The following is a 22,328-nucleotide window of genomic DNA, read 5'->3' on the forward strand; positions in this document are numbered from 1 at the left end:
CAGCAATGTTCCAACATCATTGCAAAGCCTTCTCAGAAAAGCACAGGCTGTTACTGCAGCAAAGGGGGACAAAACTCCCAACTAATACCCTTAACTTCAAAAGAAGCACTAGATGAGCAGATGCTTGCAAACTTGTATATATTACAGTGTAGTACTGACCTGTGGGTCCATATACAGACACTCAAAGTTATTGGGATAAGTTACAACACTTGAAATATTAAAGCCTTTTAATTGACATCCAGTGGATAATAATGCAAGATGAACACATTAACCTTGAGGACACTAAAGCTGTATCAGCAGCGAGATGCATGCTGCTTTATTTGACATTAGCCGCAGCTGAGAGACTTTGCACGACACTCAGGACTCAGACATCACATCCTGTTATCGGAGAAGAGAGGTGTTGTTTTTTGACACAAAAAGACAAGCCGTGCCAAGACAGCGAACAGGAGTGGAATACTAATAAGAGTCGAATCCCAAGAATATCAAACACACACTCCTGCTGTGAGCGTCAACTCCCCAGGTGTAATAAACCCAGGAGACACGAGCATTTCAAAGTCAGAAAAGTACCGCATGTTCTAAACCCTCAAAGCATTAGAAGTACACGCTAACATTCTCTGCACACTTACTGCAGTACAGACTCTCAGCTTACATACACACACCCAAAAAAATGTTGTATTAATGTCTTAAAAAAGTTGTCACTTTTGGTTTTTAGATGAAAGTATTTGATGGAACATGTAAACATTGTTAAATACTGAGAACAAAATGTACCACTCAGTCCCCAGTCCAAACCTGGGAACCAGGCAGCAAAAACAGCCTGTTTTGTTTTTCTGATGTCACGAAAAATACCATAATCACATATATCCTATTCAGCCTACAGCAATTTAGCTCCATCCATTTGCACAGAAGTTGAGGTGTGTTTCAGCCCAGAGTACGTTTTGAGTGGCACTATGAAGGTAGGTACATAGTTACATGGGGGGGGTTACCTGGGGGAATTTAGGCACTCACTCGTGTGTTTTGATACCAATGAAAATATTATTTGACTTGTGCTCTTGCAGTACAGAATGTATCCAAACCAAAGGTGCTCGGTTTTTCCATCCTTGTGTTTTCACTTCCACCTTATACAAATAAGCATACATAGCTGCGTGTCGTCATTTGTTGCGTATCTCCACTGTTTTGCCCCAGTTATGCAATTATGCACTGTTGGCTTTAAATATCTACATTTAGCTGAAATACAACATGTCCCTATTATTTCCCTAAAACCTCTTCATAGTAAGGTATCTTTAATATCTTTTACAGTATGGTGCAGAGATGCTATATATATATATATATATATAAACAATAACTTCCTGCAAAAATACTGATAAATACACAATTCAGTAGTAACCTGGATATTTGTATTACAGTATAAGTATTGTGCAGCATTGTACTGCAGAACTGTTGGCAGTTAATTACAGTAATTTTGCAGCTATTATTTTGCAGTGTATGTATTCTTTGGAAAGCCGGTCATTAATCAGAAATAGGCTACAAGGTTGATATCATTATCATGAGCACGCTCACCCCCCTCCTAAACTGACATGAGTTTAAGGTATCTATGTAACAAAAGCTGATTTTGAGGTTAGAAAATAGTATAGCTTGGTTAGCACTCATATAATCTGATGTTTAAAAAATGCAGACTGACCAGGACAGGGTGGGTTGTAACATGTTGAAGGGAGACTGACCAAAGATCAATAGGACTCACAGTTCTTACATGAACCCACTCAGGTAAGATAAACTTTAACTGCCAAAGAAAATTTGACTATATCATCTACACTAGTGTGGCAGGTTATAACAACAGAGAACTTTGTATTTGACACAAACGTCCTCATTTTGTCATCAAGTTGTGACTTTCTAAACTCTTGCTCTTTTTTAACAGACGAAGCTTGGAAGGTATAGCATAAACAACCTATAGGGGCTAAGTGTACAACCCTCCCCACTCTCCCCTGCTCTGCTAGTTGAATGTCTTTGTAATCACATAGTTCGCGTTGGTCTTTTTGCACCGGCTAAGGTTCAGCTGTAGCTGCACTAGACGTCCCAACAACCTCTACGCAGACCGTCCACGGGTCACATTGTTTACAGTCGTTTATTTGTGTTGTGGCTCACGCACACATGCGCATAGGTGACCTCCATGGTGGCTGCTGCTGGATTTGTCCCCCCCACACACACACACACACACACACACACACACACACACACACACACACACACACACTCCAGCTTACTAATATTTCACTCCCCAGCAGTTGTCATGGAAACCACACACTTCCCAGCTCCTCTCTGGGTTGTGGAGCTTCCACGCTGTTCGGCTATTAGCCTCACACACACATTCACTCGCGAAGGTGGGAGGGGGCGAGTGTGTGTCACTATGGTAACCTGTAGTACAGACGAGCTCAGGCCGCGGTCATGCATGGACAGAAACACACACGTCTCATGAAGAGCAGACCTCACAGCAGGTGGTCTCGTTTAAAGCGGTAATTCAACAAGAAATAAAATCCACCCAAATGGATTCAGTCAGCCAAGACACCAGTGTTTGGTGTCTGAGGTTTGCTTATTTAGTTTTACAATGGAGCTATGAGGCTAACATAGCGAAAATGGAAAGGTACACACAAAAGCCAGGCTTCAAGATGCCTGCTAACACTGCTTTTAGCTGGGCTGGTGTCCTTTCTGTCCATGTTTATTGGTAACAGTATGTCACATAGTATCAGAAACCACATAAGCAATGACTTAACACGGTCTGAGGCTAGCGTGTGATGATTTAGCACCATGCTAAATGTGGCGGCAATCATCTTCCATCACTTGCGAGCTGCTTTAGCCTCTACTGCACCTAACGAAGTAAACTTCAGACACGAAACATGATTTGGCTGATCGACTGCTTTTGAAGTAAACTGTTTAAATTAAATAAAAATGGAGAAATGTTTATATTTACTTGATTTCATAGATTTTACAGAATAAGACACAGAAAATAACCGTAACGTCATTTACATCCAAAGATGCAATGCGAAAGACTTATGTGAAGACTGTAATGTATTAATAATTAAGACTATTTTTAGGCTATTTGCATAAAGTTATATATAACAAAATATATTATAAAATATGAAATAATGTGTTCATATATATTGCTAAGTGAAAGCACAATCTAGTCTTGACATTGACTCCAACTCGATGTGTCCAGGTCTTGGTCTCAACATCTAGTGGTCTACAACACTACCCAGATAGCAACTGTATCACTGTATGCCACTGCTGGCCCACCTTCTGACCACCCAGATTGTCCTGCATACAAGGTTTAACTGGTTTTTAATCTCCTCAAACAGATTTTAAATGCACACAGCCAAATAATAAAAACAACTGAGAGAAAAAAAATACTACTAACTATTATATTATGCTATTACTATTATTATATTATTACTTATTATAATATTACTATTCATGATTTTGTTGAAAATGCTTTTGCCGACGATTACTATACAAATACACAGAGGATGACGAAAGAAAGAAATGACGGAAAAATAAATAAATTGGGCTGTGAGCAGACAGTGAACGATTAAAATGGCATTTCCTCTAATACTCTGATTAATCCCTAGTTAGTTGTGTTTTTTATTTGATTTCTTTTTGTATATTTTATTAGACAATATGCAGTTTAGCACTAGCAAAGTTTTTGAAAAGTGCTATTAGCATCACTCGTCACTCTCTCCCGCTTTCATGGAGAGAGTTCCCGTGCATAGATCAGAACTGGAACTAAAAAACATTGTGTTAGAGATTATATGCTTGCAACATCTATTCTCTGTCATTGTATGTTTTAATTGCAGTGACAGTGGTGGTGGCAGGCTTGGATCAGAGCGGAGCGTGCTGGGGGGATAAAACACCGCTGCATTCATCAAACATCAGAGGAATACTAAAACAATCCCATCAGCACTCTTCAAACACTGCACTCGCACCAAGCGAGAAAAGAAGACGTCTGTAAAACATTCAAAGGAGACTGTCTCCTCCCTCAAAGGGCTGTCTTATTCACAAAACACCAACACACACGCAGTGATTAAGATTATCTCTGAATTTAGATGTGCTGCTCTGATAAAGCAGTCCAGAAACAGCAGCTGAAGTTACCCTCCCACCTAAACCCCACATAGAGCACTCACACAGTTCACACCTTAAAACACCTCTTCATTTCCAGCACCTACAGTCTGTGGACAAGTCAACTGAAAGTGAGAGGAGTAGAGGAGCTTACCCTGTAGGCAGTGTTAACTGTAGCAATGTAGTATAGGGGCTAGTTGCAACAGTTTACAGAAAAATCTGGTAAATTGATACAAAAACAAAACATTCAAAATAATGTTTAACACCAAAATGCATACAATTACTGCATCAGAATAGATTAAGATACCCTTATTAGTCCCACAACGGGGAAATTTCACCTCCAATTTTTAACCCATCTGTGAAGTGAAACACCATATACACTCTAGTGAGCACACACACACACACACACACACACACACACACACACACACTAGGGGGCAGTGAGCACGCTTGCCCGGAGCAGTGGGAAGCCCAATCCGCAGCGCCCAGGGAGCAGTTGGGGGTTGAGTGTCTTGCTCAAGGACACCTCAGTCATGTGCTGTCAGCTCTGGGGATCGAACCGGCGACCTTCCAGTCACAAGGCTTGTTCCCTAACCTCCAGCCCATGACTGCCCCAAAGCCCCAAAGCCCCAAAGTGCCCCATAAATATGATTGAATGAATAATATGAATATGAATAAATACGAATAAATATGATTAGTAAAAAGACAGTGGCAAATTTATTTTTGACCACAAAATAGAAGAGCAAACAGTCCCAGCGCTACCTAATAAACAACAGAAGCAAGTTTGACTTGGTTTGTTACTGAGTTTCAGTTTCACAAAACCTAACGTAGTTAACTTGTTTTACTATAGCAGTGAATAGCTTTGTCTGTTAATTCAGGTTTAGATAAGCAGGCTATGATTAATCCAGGTTTAGGTAATCAGACTGTGATTATTCCAGATTTAGACATTAAGACAGATATTAATCCAGGTTTTGATACTCAGGCTGTGATGATTCCAGGTTTAGATACTCAGGCTGTGAGTAATCCAGGATTAAGGCAAAACATGAAGAATAGTCACCAAAGAAGGAAAAAGAAATATGTAGAGCAAATATGTAGAAAGTAAAGCATTTACAATGGTAAAAAAGCAATGCTGTCACCACTGTCGCCAGAGTTTCAGCTAAACTTAAATGTTAGTTGGGTACCAAGAAATACTGTGTGCAGAGACAGATCCCTGGATTCAGAATATTGAGAAGATTGTTGGGGGGGGGGCTAGTAAAAGTATTGTGCTTAGGGCACCCAGAAGTTCCAGAGCTGGCTTTGAGATCAAACATCAGCACAATAAAATTGGCATATATCTGACATCTACAGTATATTTTTGATGAATCTGTGAATAAAGCCTTCCCAAACCTTGCTTTATATGCCATGAGGTGTGTAAAGACATCTCTTATTGTTTACTGTTGGGGGGGCTTAGTTGTAACAGTGTGTTAATGAGGAGGCTGAACTTTAGCCCTGGTAGCTGTCACTGTGAATTGCCCGTATGTTTCAAAGCAGTGCTTGCTATATTACAGTCAGATTGAATTACAGAGCGAATGCTGTGACTCACACATTTCAAAAACACAAAAACAAAGGCAAACTTTTGTGGTATGAAAGTAGTCATCGTGGCGAATCTGAAGAAATGTTTGAACCTGTTTAACTACATAAATTATTCTTGTAACATTTTACCCGATGCTCGTCTGTGCCTTGGTTCACACTGCATTCTTGTTTTGCAGAAAGAAAAACCATCCCTTATATTTTTGCCATGTGTTTTGTCATTTTGACAAACTGAAGAATGTAAATCCAATATCAATGTAATGAATTATATAACTGCAATTTTGCAATTACATTTAAATAATTTACTACAATTTAAAGTAACAACCATAATGCAAAACAACAATAATAACTGTAGATTTCTAAGGGTTAATAGTCAAGAGGAGGTGTATTTGTGTGATGAAAGATGTTCAAAGCATCACAAACACACACACACACACACACACACACACACACACACACACACACACATTCACCTTCTTACAAGCACTTGGCAAGTATATATAAAGCCCCCTTCTGGGGACCCCCAATTCAAAAGCTTTTTGCCTTCTGCCTGCTGTAGGAAATGGCTTTCACATCATTTCACTCTCTGCCAAACACACACAGATACACATATTTTCGCTGGTCTGAGACCCAGCAGGCTGTGCTGTGGGCACGTTCATCTCCATTCATTCATACAAAGGCATCCAAACAGAGAAGGACACCAGACAGAGGGCAGATACCAAGAACTGGTGATTAAAGTGCTCATATCATAGAAAAATCAATTAGTTTGTAGACAATGTTGAAGTTAAAGGTACCGTTCACTTTGCTGTCCTTCCCTATAGTCCACATATGTAAAAATAAGATGCAATTTTTCACTTTCAAATGAATTGTTCCAGAGATGTCACAAAAATAACAATTACAATATCTTTCTGCTGCTGGGAGTGGATTCCCTGATTCCATACGCTTGATTCCAGTGATGTGCACAAAGAGTGTGAGATATTCATCTATCACTGTCTAGGCATTTTTATGAAAATGTAGCCTCACACAACTGCATTTTGCACAACAACAGCTTTATTTTACATTAAAAGCAAAGAAAATTTATTACAATCAATTGCCAAAATATCTGCTCACCTGAAGGAATTGAATTCAGTACCCAGTGCTCACCTCAAGTCAAGTTAGGCAGCTTTCAGTCTCCTAATTTTCTTGCTAAGGTCAAGAATAATGAATACTGTACTGTTTCTTTTTTGCCACGTCCCTTTAAATGTCTTGGTTGTTGGAATCAAGATTATTGTGTGGAATCGACTCTTGGAATCAAACAGTCTGAAATTCCATCTATTCAGTCTACAGCCCCTTAGCCCCACCTCCTTCAAACTGAGGAGGCTTTAAGCCCAGACTGCTTTTAGATGGAAGCCACCAGGCCACCATACAGGGCCACCAGCAGAGGTCATTTTGGGCATTTTTCCACTGCACATTGAAAAAAAAAACTGATACCAACATGAACACACAAAACGTATTCTTCTAGTTCTACTTCATTTCCATCTGCTTGAGAGGCCACTTGGACCATCATAATAACCACAATTAATGATGTCATTGTCTTTTGGTCATTTTATGCCACTCTGAAGTGCTTTCCTGCACTCACACACTCACACAAATGTCTATAATTGCACAGAATCATATGTAGAATCAAACAAAGCTCATATTATTCTCTGCAATCATATAAGGAAAAACATTTGTTCTGGTAGAATTAGCATAAATGCTATAATAATTAGTGTCAGCTCCCCAACTAACTTAATTCACCTTAGTGAACTCTTTACAAAGTAATATTAACATACCATCCTAGCTTAAATTCTGGGGCTCTTATTTATCATGTAACAGTGTAATAGTGTTTACTGACTCTTTCTTCTGACTGCTTTTGGTAATACAAATGTCATAAATGAACTTATATGACACTTATTATAAATATTTACAATGTTGTATAGAAACATTTTACTGTTTCTACCAGACCTTGTTATTCACAGCAACTTATATTGGAATGTGATAGTGCTGCACATACCAAAAGTCTTGCTTGTTAAGCTAGTAATCAGTACATTCTGATGAAGCTTACTTTGCGCACTTATTTGGCTGTAACAGAACGCACGGCTTTTACATTAATCCTTCTTTAGGGTTATATTTGAGCAAATAAGAAACAGGCCATGTTTGAGGTGTGTGTTACAGTGTAGGGAGTGTGTTTCTGTCTTGTCCTCTCAGCTCTGTTTTGGCACGCTTGGCTGGATTGCCCTAAGCCTCAGCAGGTATGCTGGCAGAGGGCACTAATTAATTGGAACACCTGTTCCCAATCACCTCTTCTGCCTTGTTGCCCTGGAGCATGGTGGGAGTTGCAGTCCTCCGTATGTGTTTAGTTAGGCCAAGTGTAAATGCAAAAGCACAGGATTCACTTATTTTAATTAATAAATAAGACTGGGTTTTCCAAGCAACATAGTGTTATCACTGTCAAAACATGAAAGTATCATTGCAATGCTGTACTTAACAGTTAAAATAATTCTGCAAAGAATTGAATTTTCACATTTTCCCTCTGTACCCCATGTACTCAGTGGTGTCGCTGCACTGGTGCTATGAGACTAATGTACCTAATGCAAGTAATGTAAGTGTATAGCCTACCAATTAGCACTGCATGCCTAAATCATCACACACTCGCCTCAAACTGTCTTGATTTGTTAAGTCATCTCAAACAAACTTGCTTATGTGGTTTCTGACATCATATGACACACTGTCTATGAACATAGGCTATATATACTTTTGTCCTGTGGTGAGAAATTGACCAATGATGAATGGAGTATCAATGTATGATGATTTAAATGGAGAATTAAAGCAGGGCGAGGCTATAAAAAGATATCAAAGCTCTTCGAGCTCAGTGTCCTCTGGCCAAAATGTCATTAAGAAAAAGTAGTTAAGTGGTCTTCAGGGCAAGACCTGGATGACCAAGAAAATTCTCCGAACTGCTTACATGCAGGCCAGAAAGGCAAAGCAAAACCCCTGTATGACCTGCAGAAAGGTTTAGCTAACAAAGGAGAGGTGGTACAACTTTCCACTGGGCAGCTTTTCTTGCGCTAATATGATCTACATAGAAGAGGCATCAGAAGGACATAAGAAGTATTTTAGAAACTAATTGTGTGGACTGATGAAGTAAAAAGAGCAGCATTTGATGAAAGGAACACCTTGCCAACTGTGAAGCATAAGGGTGGACTTATAAGGGTGGATTTATTCACTCATGCTTATAGATGGAAAAATCTACCATTTTTTGAAGGGCTTGACAGTTCCATGCTGTGCATTCAAGACAGCCAAGAATATTGTAGAACTACAAGTATTCTTCAAGGAAGAGTGGGTAAAACATCCTAAAACAAGAGCTGAAAGACTCCTATATGGCTACAAAAAGTGTTTGAAAGCTGTGATATCTGCCAAAAGATTCTAATTATTTTAAGTAAATCATATATAAAGTAACTGCAATAACATTTGCATCAAAAATGAACAATGTGTTATTTGACCAGCGGTGTCCAGACTTTGCATACAACTGTATATAGCAGATCTGTAGGGTAGATGGAGCTCATTGAGTGACGACTTAGTGAAAGCGCAAGGTAGGAGTTTCAATATAGTCACATAAATATGAGTGTACATGTAGCTACACAATACAAACAGACTTTACTACGGTCATGTCAAGTCCATACAGATAGAAACTACATTCATAAATGCACTGCTTTGGTCACTCTTAAAAAGCAGTCATGGCCTGCACAAGTTATTCTGCAGTACCTTTAGCAGTCTGTGATATTCAACATGAGCTTCTTTTTCTTTTGTGTGATAATAGTGTTTCTGTTTGGGTTTTCTCTTTAATTCAAATAGACAGATGATGTTACACATCATGCTGTGTCTAAATAAAGATTTGTCTTTGTGTCAGTCTTGCAGGATATGCATTGAAGGAATACAGGTAATTAAGCCTACGTCTATATGTAGTCACTGTATGAAAAGTGATTTTGCACAGTGTTTCAATCATTAGGGTAATGCTACCAGAGCAGGCAAACTTCATCTTTTGCAAACTTCAACATCTTTGCAGATGAGCAAGCAGGTCAACATTTATACAAGTGTTTTATTATGTTTAAATGCTATTATTAATTGTGGCTGTTTAACATGATTTGTAGTGGTGCTGTCTGTTTTATCTCAACTTGGCTGGCTTCGTGGAGAGGTTTAAACTGTTTTTAAAGGATACTCAACCCACCCCTTTGACCCCTCATTGCTCACTAGCAGCTCAACACAGAGTCATATTTTATACTTTGAGTGCCAATAGGGTCCAGGCGATCACAGGTTTGATCCCTGGTGATGCTACAATTGGCCTGGTGAGAGCACAATTGGTCTTGCTGTCTCTGGGTGGGTAAATGGGCCGTGCGTCTCCCTCCAGCACACTGCTAGCCAGTGTCTGTTAGGTGACGTGACAGAACTTGCAGATAGCGCTTGTCCCTGAGCACGCTGCATTAGCTGCAGATGGAAAAGATGTGCTGGCTCACTTCACAGGTCTTGGAGGAAGCCTCTACTAGCTTTTGCTCTCCTTGTGCTGGTGGTGTTGTATGACTGGGGAAGTCCTAACTAATGGGTGGACCTGGATGCATCTAAACTGGGGAGAAGATTAGGAAAAAATAACAAATAAATAAATTAAGCAATTTAATGCTGTAACGGTTCATGTGCAATATAATAAGCCCAAAGGATATCGAGCTAATGCAGGCAGAGTGGTCAGCTTTGCCTGTAAATGTGATGAAGAGTTAATAAAGCCGTCCACTGCTTTAATGGAGTCTTGTGAGTTAATGGAGTAATTCTAATTTTATGACTGCCAGCATGTTGGGAATACAGAGCATGATGGGATTGTCCTGTGTTATTGATATCACAGGCAATGGCAAAATATGAGCTCTTGTGGCCAAAAGCAGAAATTAAAGTAATAGTTCACCAAAACTATGCAGAATTCCTCCCTAATGCCAAGTGTAGCCAAAACATGTTTGGAGTCTAAAGCCTGAATTTTATCTGCTTTATATCTATTAGTTATATGGGAATTCAACTGTCTTTTGCATAAATAGATCATCAATAGATCAATAAATTGTAAATAAATCATTCAGAGTAGTTTGATGTGAAATGCTCCATTCTAGAGAGACGTGCAGAGTCAGAATTGTTCATGGTGGTGGTGATAGGAACCAGATGTCTAAAGAGTTTAATGCCTCTAAAGTCTCCGTCACTGAATGCTCCTACATGAAATGATTATGAATGCAGTGTCTGATGCCTGAGACATAGTTTTACGATACTTTTAGGTTTAAAATGTATATGCTTTTTAAAATCCCATCATGGTCAAATAGTCCCCTAAAGAAAATTCTTTTTCCAGATTTACCATGATTTTTGCCTTAACAACATTACATATATAAAAACCGAGAAGGCAAGTGTAGGTTTTGTATAGCAAATAAAAGGCAGATACATAATAATTGAGGCATGCAGTTTTCACAATGATAATTGGTGTACATAAACCTGCATTACTTGTTTGCTCTATTAACTTTGTGGCTCCACTTTTAAAATTTGAGAAGCTTCAGACACCAAACTGATGTTAACTGATCATCTACAGTTGGAAAAAGGGGAGGGGGACTGAGCAAATTTCACTGAACTGCTGCTTTATGTATGAACAAAGCTGAGTTCTTTGTGTGTGAAGAGCAGGCATTGTTATGCTCAACCTGTTTGCATATGGTGCACTATTATTCCCCTCCATCCCTCTCTCTTCTCTCTCAGCAGGAAGAACAACAATCTTTCTTTAACAATGCCATCTCAGGAGATAATACACACACTGAAATAATGATGCCTTCCTGCTACAACACCACATTTAGAGATAAACAACACAGCAAGACAGAGAGAGGGCGGATAAGAGAGAGACAGTAAGGAAGAGAGAGAGAACGTGAATGAGAGGTAAAATAAAGAGAGAGAAAAAAAATGCAGAAGACACATGATAGACTCCATCTTGAGCCTGTCAACCTTGCATTAGTCTTTCCTTCTTCATTTATTATTCTCTCTCTTTCTATTATCTTCTCTGTCACTCGCTCTCTCTCTCTCTCTGTCACTCTCTCCTCATCAGCCAAGATGTAAAGGCCTTATCAGCTGCCAATGACAAGTGAAACAACCTTACTGAAGGAGAATGAGCCGCTCACAAACACAGCTTTATGTTTTCAGTAGTTAATGGCAATGGTTAATCCATTCTGCAGCCACATACAAAAAGCTTATAAAAGGACCATATGTTTTCTATATGTTTGGCAACGTATAGCAACACATGTTCTTTCAATAGGAGGCACTTAAAAAGTACTGTAGCTCTGCTACACTAGCTGAGTGTATGAGTTGGTTAGCATATGAGTACTGGACGGCCAGGGTTGGGATGTAACAGCGTGCAGTATTGGAAAAACATATTCAGAATACAGAAATTAAGCATGTGTATTCAGTTCAAGTTAGATTTTCAAAAAGCAGCTTTTAGAATTGACATTTTTAGGAGAATACATTGAGAATACTTACCCATTTTAATGAAAAACAGCAATACATGTTTAAAACGCATCAAAGCTTGTTTATTAACTAGTGCATGGTGCATAGCTGGATAGATACACTCTAGAAAGGAACTTGACAAACAGCTTCTTTGTAAACTTTGAAATTCCTGCTAAAGCCTGAGAAGCCTTCTATGTGCATCTATGTGATCAGTTATTTTGTGTGATCAGTTATATTACTGAGCTCTGCTAAAGCCTAATTAGACTGATAAATCAATGTGATGGTCAGTTATTAATCTCAGTGTTACTGAGCTCTGCTAAAGCCTGAGTAGACTGATAAATCAAAGTAATGAGCCAGTTATGTATTGCAATGGAATAAGTTACTGATATATGTACTACAGTGTATTCAGTATTCAGCCACCATTCCTTTTTAATGTATGGTGATATTATCTAGATATTATTTAGATATTTACAAGGGTTATGATCTATTTAAATCCAAAGCATTTTAAACATCTTTTTGATTCATTTTAAAGGGAAATTAAAAGATTTATATATATCATGAGTTCATTTAAAAAAAAAAAAAACTTCTAAAAATGCTGTCCCACATTTGCATATCACTATTGGAACTCCATAGAGCAAAACGTTATGCATTTTAGAGCAAGAAGTGAGACTGCATCCATCATCATGGCCACATGATGAGCAGATAAATCTTATTGTTTAAAAGTAATTTTGTCCCAGTGTCTGGAAATCAGTGTGTGATATTAACAATACTGAAACATATTTTCTGTAAACCTTTTGCATTTTAATGGAAAATATTATGATTCTGTGTGTTCAAAGCTGTGTTTGCTAGTCATATATTTGGTAGTTTCTTGGTAGTTTCAATAGTTTTATGATTATTTTCATAGTGGCAAATGGATCAATCATTTATTTTAATAAAATAAACATGAGTAAGGCATAGCCAAGTCAAAGTTAAAAGTCCAAAATGTGTTGTCCTGTCTGACTTTGAACCAATTCGGTAGAATGATCCATATATGTATACAGTTACAGACTGTGGCTCATCTGTTGTTGCACAGTTTGTCAGCCACTCTCTACCCCATTCATCATTGGTTAGTTTCTGACCACAGGACCATTGTTTTCCAGATATTATTTGGGTGGTGGGTCATTTTCACCACAGCAGTGACACTGACATGGTAGTGATCATGGTAGTGTATGTGGTGCTTGATGTGGTGTTTCACACACATCAATGTCACTGCTAATTTTAGAATGGTCCAATACCCAAAAATATCCAGCCAAGAGCAGCTCTGTGGTCAAAAACTGCCCATTAATGAAGGACTAGAGGATGACTAACAGAAACGGTGCATCGACAAATGAGCTACAGTCTCTAATTGTATACCAGGAAAGTGGAGCTAGAAGAGAGGGGTTTCTGATGAAGTGGTCAGTAAATATATGCACCTAATGTCCAACATGCCTTTGTGATGCTATCAAAGGAGGCCAGTAGGCGCACTCAGTGTAGAACAGCTCATAATCAGGGCAATTGATTGCCACTCGAAAAGCACGTCAGGATCCATTAATACAGTCTGTGCACTTTATTATAACAAGGGATTGACATTCCTTCTGAGAGTCTTTGAAAAAGATCCCCATGTGAAATCTGAAGTCAGATCATGAATTCTTTTGAAAGACATAGAAGGATAAAGTTTATGACTCTTGTTTTCTCTTCTACTGAATAACTGTTAGCGGAGACACTTAATTCACATGAATGTCATCATATTTGCGAGGGGTTTTGATCTCAGTAAAAGCTGCCACGCACTGCAACTGGGTCAGTTCTAGCAGAATCACCTCTCAGATCTATGACTGCAGATAGTCTATAAATAGGTAGAGGCAGAGATGATGTTAGATGTGAGTGAAAGATGGGTTTGGTGCATTTGTAGTGCAGTGCAGGAGTGCCTGGTCGTGTTTATGGAAATCTACCACCCCGCAGAGTTCCAGCTCTATTTTATCGCATATGCAGTGAAAACAAGTTTGAAGATACATGTCTGAGCTTTGCTTATTCAGTAAACTCATTTTTCACCAATTCACATCATGCAAACTGCATGCTTAAATCATCACTCACTTGCCTGTAAATACATTGAGTTAAGTAATCTCAAATAGGCTAAAAAACCTATTCCCACCAAATGGTAGTTTCTGGCAGCAGAATGTCAAAATTTTGACTAAGGATCTTGAAATAATGATGTATTATGTTGATATAATGACTACCCCGAATTCCCAGAATTCTGACTGAAAAATAAGACTTACTTTCTCAATATTTTGATTTAGTATTTCAAAATAATGATTTATTTTCTCAAAATATTGACACTGCATCTTGAAATAGTGATATCAAAGGAATGGTAAAATAATGACGTTTTATTTTTAAGAACATAACTGATTTAGCTCATCAGCTCAGTAACCACCTCTTCATGAGCTGAATTACTTGAGCTAAAAATGAGTGAAAGTATAAGGTAGGTATTTCTGATAAAGTGGCCAGTTAGTGGAAACACAAGGCAGATGTGTCTAATGAAGTGGCCAGCGAGTGAAACTACAGTGTAAGTGTTTCTAAAGCAGCCAGTGTGGAAGTGGAGTGGAAATTCAAGGTACAGTGTTGGTCCTGGCTGGAAGACACAGGGTTGGTATAATTTGGACTCAACAGTGATTCAGTTGCTCAGGCCTTTACTATTAATTGATAATGAGTTTTTTCTGCCGCAAGCTGGAAACAATGTGTCCCCAGCACTCTTGTCATTAGCGTTACAGTGGTGGTGGTTGTTGTGTGGTTTGTGAATAATGTCTTTATGTCTTTTGAGTCACCCACACTGGAAACACACGCAAAGCAAGAACACAGCAGGGGGCCTGAGTCATCAGCTATTCCCTCTACCTCTCCCTCCACTCATCTCACTCTCTCCATTTTTCAACACGTTCATTTCATTCCTCTCTTTCTGTATAACTTTTTTCTTTCCTTCGCCCCCTCTTTTTTCTCTCATTTTACATTTCATTTTTCTCTACGCGTCTCTCTTTCTCTACATTTACCCTCTGCCTCTTTCCCTCCCCCCTTTCTATATCTCATCTTCCTCATTTCCATGCAACTTTTCTTTCTTTCCTTACTTTATATTTTCTTTTCCTTCTCAATATAATCTACATCTCATTTTCCTCTCTTTTCACCATTCTTCTGTCTTTTTCTTACTTTCTATATTTCCATCTTTCCTTCCTTTTCTTCCTCCTTTCTCTACTAATTTTCATTTTCAGCATCTTCCTTTGTTTTCCTCTCTTTCCTCTTTTCATCCATCCATCTCTCTGCTGCACCTTGACATCTCTGCCTCCTTTCATTTTTTTCTTTACATTCTGTTCTTCCTTTCTTTCCTCCCACTCTGTCTCTTAACGTTTTCTTTGTCACCCTATCTCTACTCCTCTCTCCCTCTCTGATACAGAAGTCATGGTGTGTGTGTGTGTGTGTTTGTGTTTTTGGGGATTATCATGCTCTTAATTCCCTTGGCAGCCATATGTGGGCCGATATCACTCAAATGCCATTCTTTCTCTCTCCCTCTCTCTTTCTCTATCTCTCCCTCTCCCATTTTCTCTCTATTTCTTTCCTCTTTCTCTATATATCTTGCTTTCTCTCTGTCATCACTCTAGCTCTCTTTTGCTCTCTCCCTCTTCTCCTTTCTGCCTTTCACTCCCTCCATTCTCTCTTTCTCCTCTCACCATCTCACTCTCTCTTCCCTTTCCCTTTTTCACTTTTCCCTCCTTTTCTCTCTCTCCCTCCACTCCATTCTCTCTTTCTCCTATCTCCATTTCACCCTGTCTCTTGTTCCTTCTGATCACTCCCTTTCTCCTCTTTCTCCTCTATTTTTCTTCATTTCATTCTCTCATTTTTTTCCTTCTCTCTCTCTCTCTCTCTCTCTCTCTCTCTCTCTCTCTTTCTCTGTCTTTCTCCATTTATACTGTGTGACTGAAGCAGCTGTTTCAGTGCTAAATTAGCCTTTAGCGGAGCTATAAATGATCTCTCTCCATGTGCGTAAAGCTCCAACACCTGCTGCTACCAGCAATATAAATGCGTCACTTCTGACACATGATTTTTGCAGCTACTAGGGGTGTAAAAATGCATTGATAATTGATTATAATAATATTTCTTAATATCCAGTAAAGTGTCTATTTGTCAAAATAAGATTCAAAACTCAAGCTATTTTCAAACCTGAAAATCCTCTTTTTTAGGATTTAGGTTTTTAGGCTCTTTTCCTCATCTGAATCTTGTTTTTGTTTTTAGTATCTGTGTATGTCTGCATCAGAAGTACCAGAGTCTGTACCAAAATATCCAAATCAAATTGAATTGTTATCATTTTTTGAGATGATTTTGAGATCATTCATTACATGGTTATGTACATCTGCATTCTTTGTTTGCTCCCTGTTGCCCCGCTCTTCTGTGATCTGGACCCTTTCAGGACCCCCTGCACAGAGTAGATCAGACACAGCAAAGCTGCTGAAGTTTTTAAACACCTCACTGTCACTGCTGGACTGGGAATAGTCCACCAACCAAAAACATCCAGCCAACAGCCACCTTTGGTCAGAAACTGACCACTGATGAAGGATTAGAGGATGACCAACACAAACTGTGCAAACAGCAACAGATGAGCTACTCTAAAAGTCTCTGACTTTACCTCTACAAGGTGAACCAACATTAAAGGAGTGTCTAAGTGAGTGGACACAGTGTTTAAAAACTCCAGCAGCACTGCTGTGTCTGATCCACTCAGACCAGCACAACACACACTAACAAACCAGCACCATGTCAGTGTCACTGCAGTGCTGAGAATGACCCAAGTAATATCTTCTCTGTGGTAGTACTGTGGGGGTCCTGAGCTCTGGCCCTATTATCAGAAGATCATGAGTTTGATCCCTGGTGATGCTACAGCCCTTCATGTCCGGGAGTTCAAGAAAGCCCTCTATCTCAGCACAATAAGTGTGTGTTTAGTGGTCAGGTCAGGAGGTGCTGATGTCCAGGGACCTCATGACCTCTTTCTCCTCATTCAATTTAATGGTCATCTATTTCACCACTGACCCTTCTGGACCGCCGTGTCTGTTTTTATTCTCTTTCTTCAGTGCCTCACTTTTATTTTCCCGATCTGCTATCAGCCGCTAGATGGCTTTTTGACCTCTATTAAACCAGTGACACGTTTATCGCACCAATCCAATACGTGCTGTATCTCACTGTGAGGTTTCAGGTCAAAGAGTCGAAATCCAGTCCTGGAGGCAACATTACTGTGCAGTTGAATGTTTTCCATATTTACCCCACCTAATTCAACTCATCCGCTTATTGTCCAATTCATGTTCTGCCCACAGATTGTGCTCTGTTGTAACAACCCAATGAAAGGTTGTTGAATAAATATCTCACTCTAAATGCAGGTATTGTCATGGTAGTGTGAGTTGTGCTGGTATGAGTTTAATGGACACAGTGGTCCTGTTGGAGTTTTCACACACATCAGTGTCACTGCTAGGTTGAGAGTGGTCCGTCACCCTGCCAGACACTAACCACTGATCGAGAGCTAGAGGATGCCTAACAGAAACTTTACATCAACAAATGAGCTACAGTCTCTGACTGTGCACCAGGAAGATGCACAGACAAGGGTTTCTAATAAAGTGTCCAGAGTGTGTGTGTTGGGCTATCTGATTTAATCTAATCTCTATCTTTCAAGTACTTGTCTCAGGCTTTGCCACATCTACCATAACTAATCTGTGTGTATTTCAGGCACGTGTCTGGTGCTGGGTTGTCTGATCTACCCTGATGGCTGGGACGCAGATGAAGTGAAGCGGATGTGTGGAGAGCAGACGGATAAATACACCATTGGAGCATGCTCAGTGCGCTGGGCCTACATCTTGGCCATCATGGGCATCATGGATGCTCTCATCCTGTCTTTCCTCGCTTTCGTCCTTGGCAACCGACAGGATGGCCTCATGGGAGAGGAGCTGCTAGGAGACAGTAAGAGACTAAACATCAAACCATTCTCAATTTAAAGATTTAAACTCTGAAGGTCTGCATGTGGGACCACAGATTAGTTCCTCACCCTCATAACTACAGAACAGTTTAGTTAGAATAATTCATAGCATTTACTAACTCATAACAGTTACTGAATAAGCAAGTGTAGTCACTGAATAACAGCCTCTGAGTTTAAGGGGTTAAAGAACCTGTGTTCTACATTGTATTTTAATTTTTCTACTGAGACCCATTTATCATTTAACATCTGTGCGGATGCACCAAAAATAGTCCATTTTTGTTTTTACATGACTATTTCAAACCGTTATCCCTTAGAGATCAACAGGCTGTTTTTTGTTCATGTGACTTTAAGTCTAATATATGAAATGAGTTCTGTTCTGACTGGCCGCATCATTCACAAAAAACACTCCAAGCTCCAAACCTTTTGAACGTCTGAGCATTTTTGCAATGATCTGTTTGCATTGACCACATAATTTCAGCATAAATAGGGGGAGCTAAAGCACTGTAGCCTGATAGAGTGGTGTGAATATGTGAATGGCCATTTTTGTAGTTTAATTTGCATATGTTGACTGTGCATACTGGGAAATGAATATTATATTTCAAGTTTATATTTAAGTTCAGTTTCAAAAATGGAAGTACAGGGTATTCTTCCATGATTTAAGCCCTTTAAGAATGAAAGGACACAGAGATTCATTAATTACATGCATTATACAACAGAATGAAGGTAAGCACTTTGGTAGGTGATGTTTTGTGTTTCACATGATTGATTTCCTGACACAGGATCTCTGAGCAGCTCATTCATTTTTATATGATGAACTGAATGCATTTATTGAACTGAATTAAAGCTCTTTAAAACAGTTTGCACGTAACAACTGATTGTTTTTTTCGGTGTATGTATCTAATGCACCTGCTGCTGTATTATTCTCCCCTGTTCATTCATTTGTGTATTACTAGGGAGAACAGGTTGAGGCAAAGATAGACAGATTAGGGAAAACGTAATGACAGGAGAAAATGAGAAAGAGAAATAGTCACCAAGGAGAAAATTAGATGATGTGAGAGAGAGAGTGAGGTGTATACGGAGGGGGGAGCGATCGAAGCTATAGGAAAAAAAGCGGGGTGGGTGGGGGGGCGTCAGAGAGAGGGAGAAAGAAAGAAAGAAAATGAGAATTTACTGCAGGCCAGGGTTAATTGAAGCTTGGGGCTCTGGACTGAGCCATGCATTACTAATGGCTGTTTACACAGCTCGCTGTCAGCTTGTCCACATTAATCACACACACACACACACACACACACACACACACACACACACACACACACACACACACACACACACACACACACACACACACACACAGCTGGCAATCACGGTCTAAATTCACAACATTTCTCAGATACCCAAAAGCATAAAAATGTTGTTCATTATCATTATTTTATTATTATATTACTGCAGATATGCTATTAAAAGTGATATTGATGATCTTAAAGCAGTATTTTTGGAAAACAAAAACACTTTTGCATTGAAGCTGCAAGCCTACCTAACAAGTAATGGAACCTTACTGGTGATAATCCATGGCTAAATCATCACAAACTTGCCTCAAACCTTGTCAAGTAATCTCAAATAGAGCTTGTTTATGTGGCAGCTTGCTTCCTGATACTATACAACACTGTTATCTATAAACATGGTCACAAATATCAACACATTTACAATATCTCACAAATCCCTCACATTTTTGCAAATATTTTTATAATCTTTTCATGGGACAACACTATAGACATGAAACTTGGATACAAGTGTGTACTCACTTGTGTTGCCAACTATTTAGACATTAATGGCTGTGTGATATTTTTGGGATATGCTCTTATCCAGAACAACTTACAATTTCATCACTTTTACACAGATAGGCAAAGACTGCGTAAGGAGTCTTGCCCAAGGACTCTTATTGGTATAGTGTAGGGTGCTTGCCCAAGCCAAGGATTGAAACCCAGTCTAGAGTATAGAAGGCAAAGGTTTTACCTACTACAATATATAAACCACTGTGTAGTGCAGCCAGTCAGAACAGCTCATCTTATTTTCAGAGGACAATAAATCTATACTGCTATACAAGCTGCACACTGACTACTTTAAGTTATATCCAAGTTTAATTTCTATTAACATACTCCAAGAGCAGCTTCTCCCAACGACCCAAGAGCAATTTGGAGTTGGACAATGCTTTTTTCAGTATGATGGAGCACCATGTCACAAGGCAAAAGTGATAAGCAAGTGGTTTGGTGAACAAAGCATTGAAATTTTGGGTCCATGGCCAGGAAACTCCCCAGATCTCAATCACATTGAGAACCTTTGGTCAATCCTCAAAAAGAGGGTGGACTAACAATAACCCAGAAACTGTGATCAACTCCAAGCACTGCTTAGGCAAAAATGGGTTGCCATCATTCAAGATTTTGCCCAGAAGCTGATATCCAGCATGACCAGGCAAACTGCAGAAGTCTTAAAGAAGAAGGGTCAACACTGTAAATATTAAATCTTTGCTTAATTGGACGTATTTGTCAATAAAAAGTCAACACATGTATGGAACGCTTATAATTGTACTTCATTATACCATATAAACATCTGACAAAAGGTTCTAAAAAAAACTGAGGCAGCAAACCTTGTGAAAAACAAAATTTGTGCTATTCTCGAAACTTTTGGCCACGACTGTAGACTTATACGTTTTTATCATTTAGATCATTATAGTTTCATTATTATTAATTATTTTATTATTAATTGTTCATTTTTCTAAGCTTTTTAACAAGGTATAAGAACAACTAGAGTTGAATTTCATCACTGAAAGTGGAAAAACAACAACTGTGCCATTAAGTCCAGAGCACCACTTCAGACCGAGCTTGTTTTTCACTTTCAACAGCCTGACAGTTATTATTACTACATGCTTCTGCATGTAAATTATTATTTATTTTCTACTAAAAGTGAATGAGACTCTGTTAACTTATTTTTGGTGTTTTGTTTTGAGAGTTCTGATGCCCCCTAGTGGTGCTTTAGGTACTGAGTTGGGGTGGTTGTAGATACTTTACAGCAATCCAGGATATAATTCCATGAATATGATTTAAAATGCAGAGTCCCTTAACTGTTTCTTTACTGTCCTTTACTTGTTTTCATCAGTGTTTTTTGATTGAGATGAACAATGAAGCTCATTGACAGACAGACAGACAGACAGACAGACAGACAGACAGATAGACAGATAGATAGATAGATAGATAGATAGATAGATAGATAGATAGATAGATAGATAGACATTGATGTCCTGTTCAGTTTTATTTTGTTGTTATTTTTTTATTTAATGTTGTTTTGTCTCCAACAGAGAGTGGGAATGCATAGATGGCTGAGCTGGAGCAGGTGAGTTTTCTCTCTGAACACTTGGGGCTCAAATAATCCTAAATTTTAAACAATAATCTTAAAGACAGTATTGCTTATGCTTATATTATTATGGAAACAAATTGTGCTACTGCTAATAGTCCACATGCTAATTTTGCATTGGTAATAAATAAAAGGTTAACATAAGATAAAGATGGACATTTTGTTTAAAGATATTTGTGACATGTTGTGAGTTTTTCCATCACTAAACTTATTTTAAGTTTACTGATTTACTAATTTAAGCTTGTGTTTCAGCTTCAATACCAGTTAGTTTCACTGTAATTACAGTGTGTAAATCTGTCTGTACATCACACTAACCTGACCATTTAAATACATTATTGGTAAGAAATGCAGCAGAAACAACAGAATTAGTATTTTACAGCTCTAATACCACATTATTTTAGCAGAACCGCTTCATTGTTTTGGGGTAATAACTCCACTTTTATAAAATCCTTCAATAATTTAGAAGAATTGGGGTGATGTGTTGATTAAGCAGATATTATGCTGCAGGACCTGGACAGCCCATCCCTATAAATGTAATTAAAACAAGTTTAAAAAGAAAAAGGCTGACTAATTGTTTAGTATTTCTCACTTTTACTGTAATTTATTTTGCATCAACTGGAGAATTTACATATCCTCTATGGGTGATTACCATTACCCATATTTAATGTTACCATTATTTTTACAATTATTACCTCATCATTTAGCAACAACT

At 38.7% G+C, this 22,328-nt stretch overlaps 1 protein-coding gene across 2 annotated transcripts in view; it reads left to right on the forward strand.

Moving 5' to 3' along the window:
• The window catches only part of lhfpl3 (LHFPL tetraspan subfamily member 3), a 52,327-nt gene that overhangs the window by 29,060 nt on the left and 939 nt on the right, over positions 1–22,328 (forward strand). The window contains exons 2-3 of one of the 2 annotated variants that reach the window (XM_017707576.2): positions 17,962–18,192; positions 21,561–21,595. In XM_017707576.2, the coding sequence (XP_017563065.1) occupies positions 17,962–18,192; positions 21,561–21,577 (248 nt within the window). In that variant the 3' untranslated portion in view covers positions 21,578–21,595. Of the gene's footprint in view, positions 1–17,961; positions 18,228–21,560; positions 21,596–22,328 lie in introns of those variants that run through there. The other variant, XM_037543031.1, reaches the window with a different exon arrangement.

This window comes from Pygocentrus nattereri, chromosome 1, assembly GCF_015220715.1.
Source record: "Pygocentrus nattereri isolate fPygNat1 chromosome 1, fPygNat1.pri, whole genome shotgun sequence".
Lineage (NCBI taxonomy): Eukaryota > Metazoa > Chordata > Actinopteri > Characiformes > Serrasalmidae > Pygocentrus > Pygocentrus nattereri.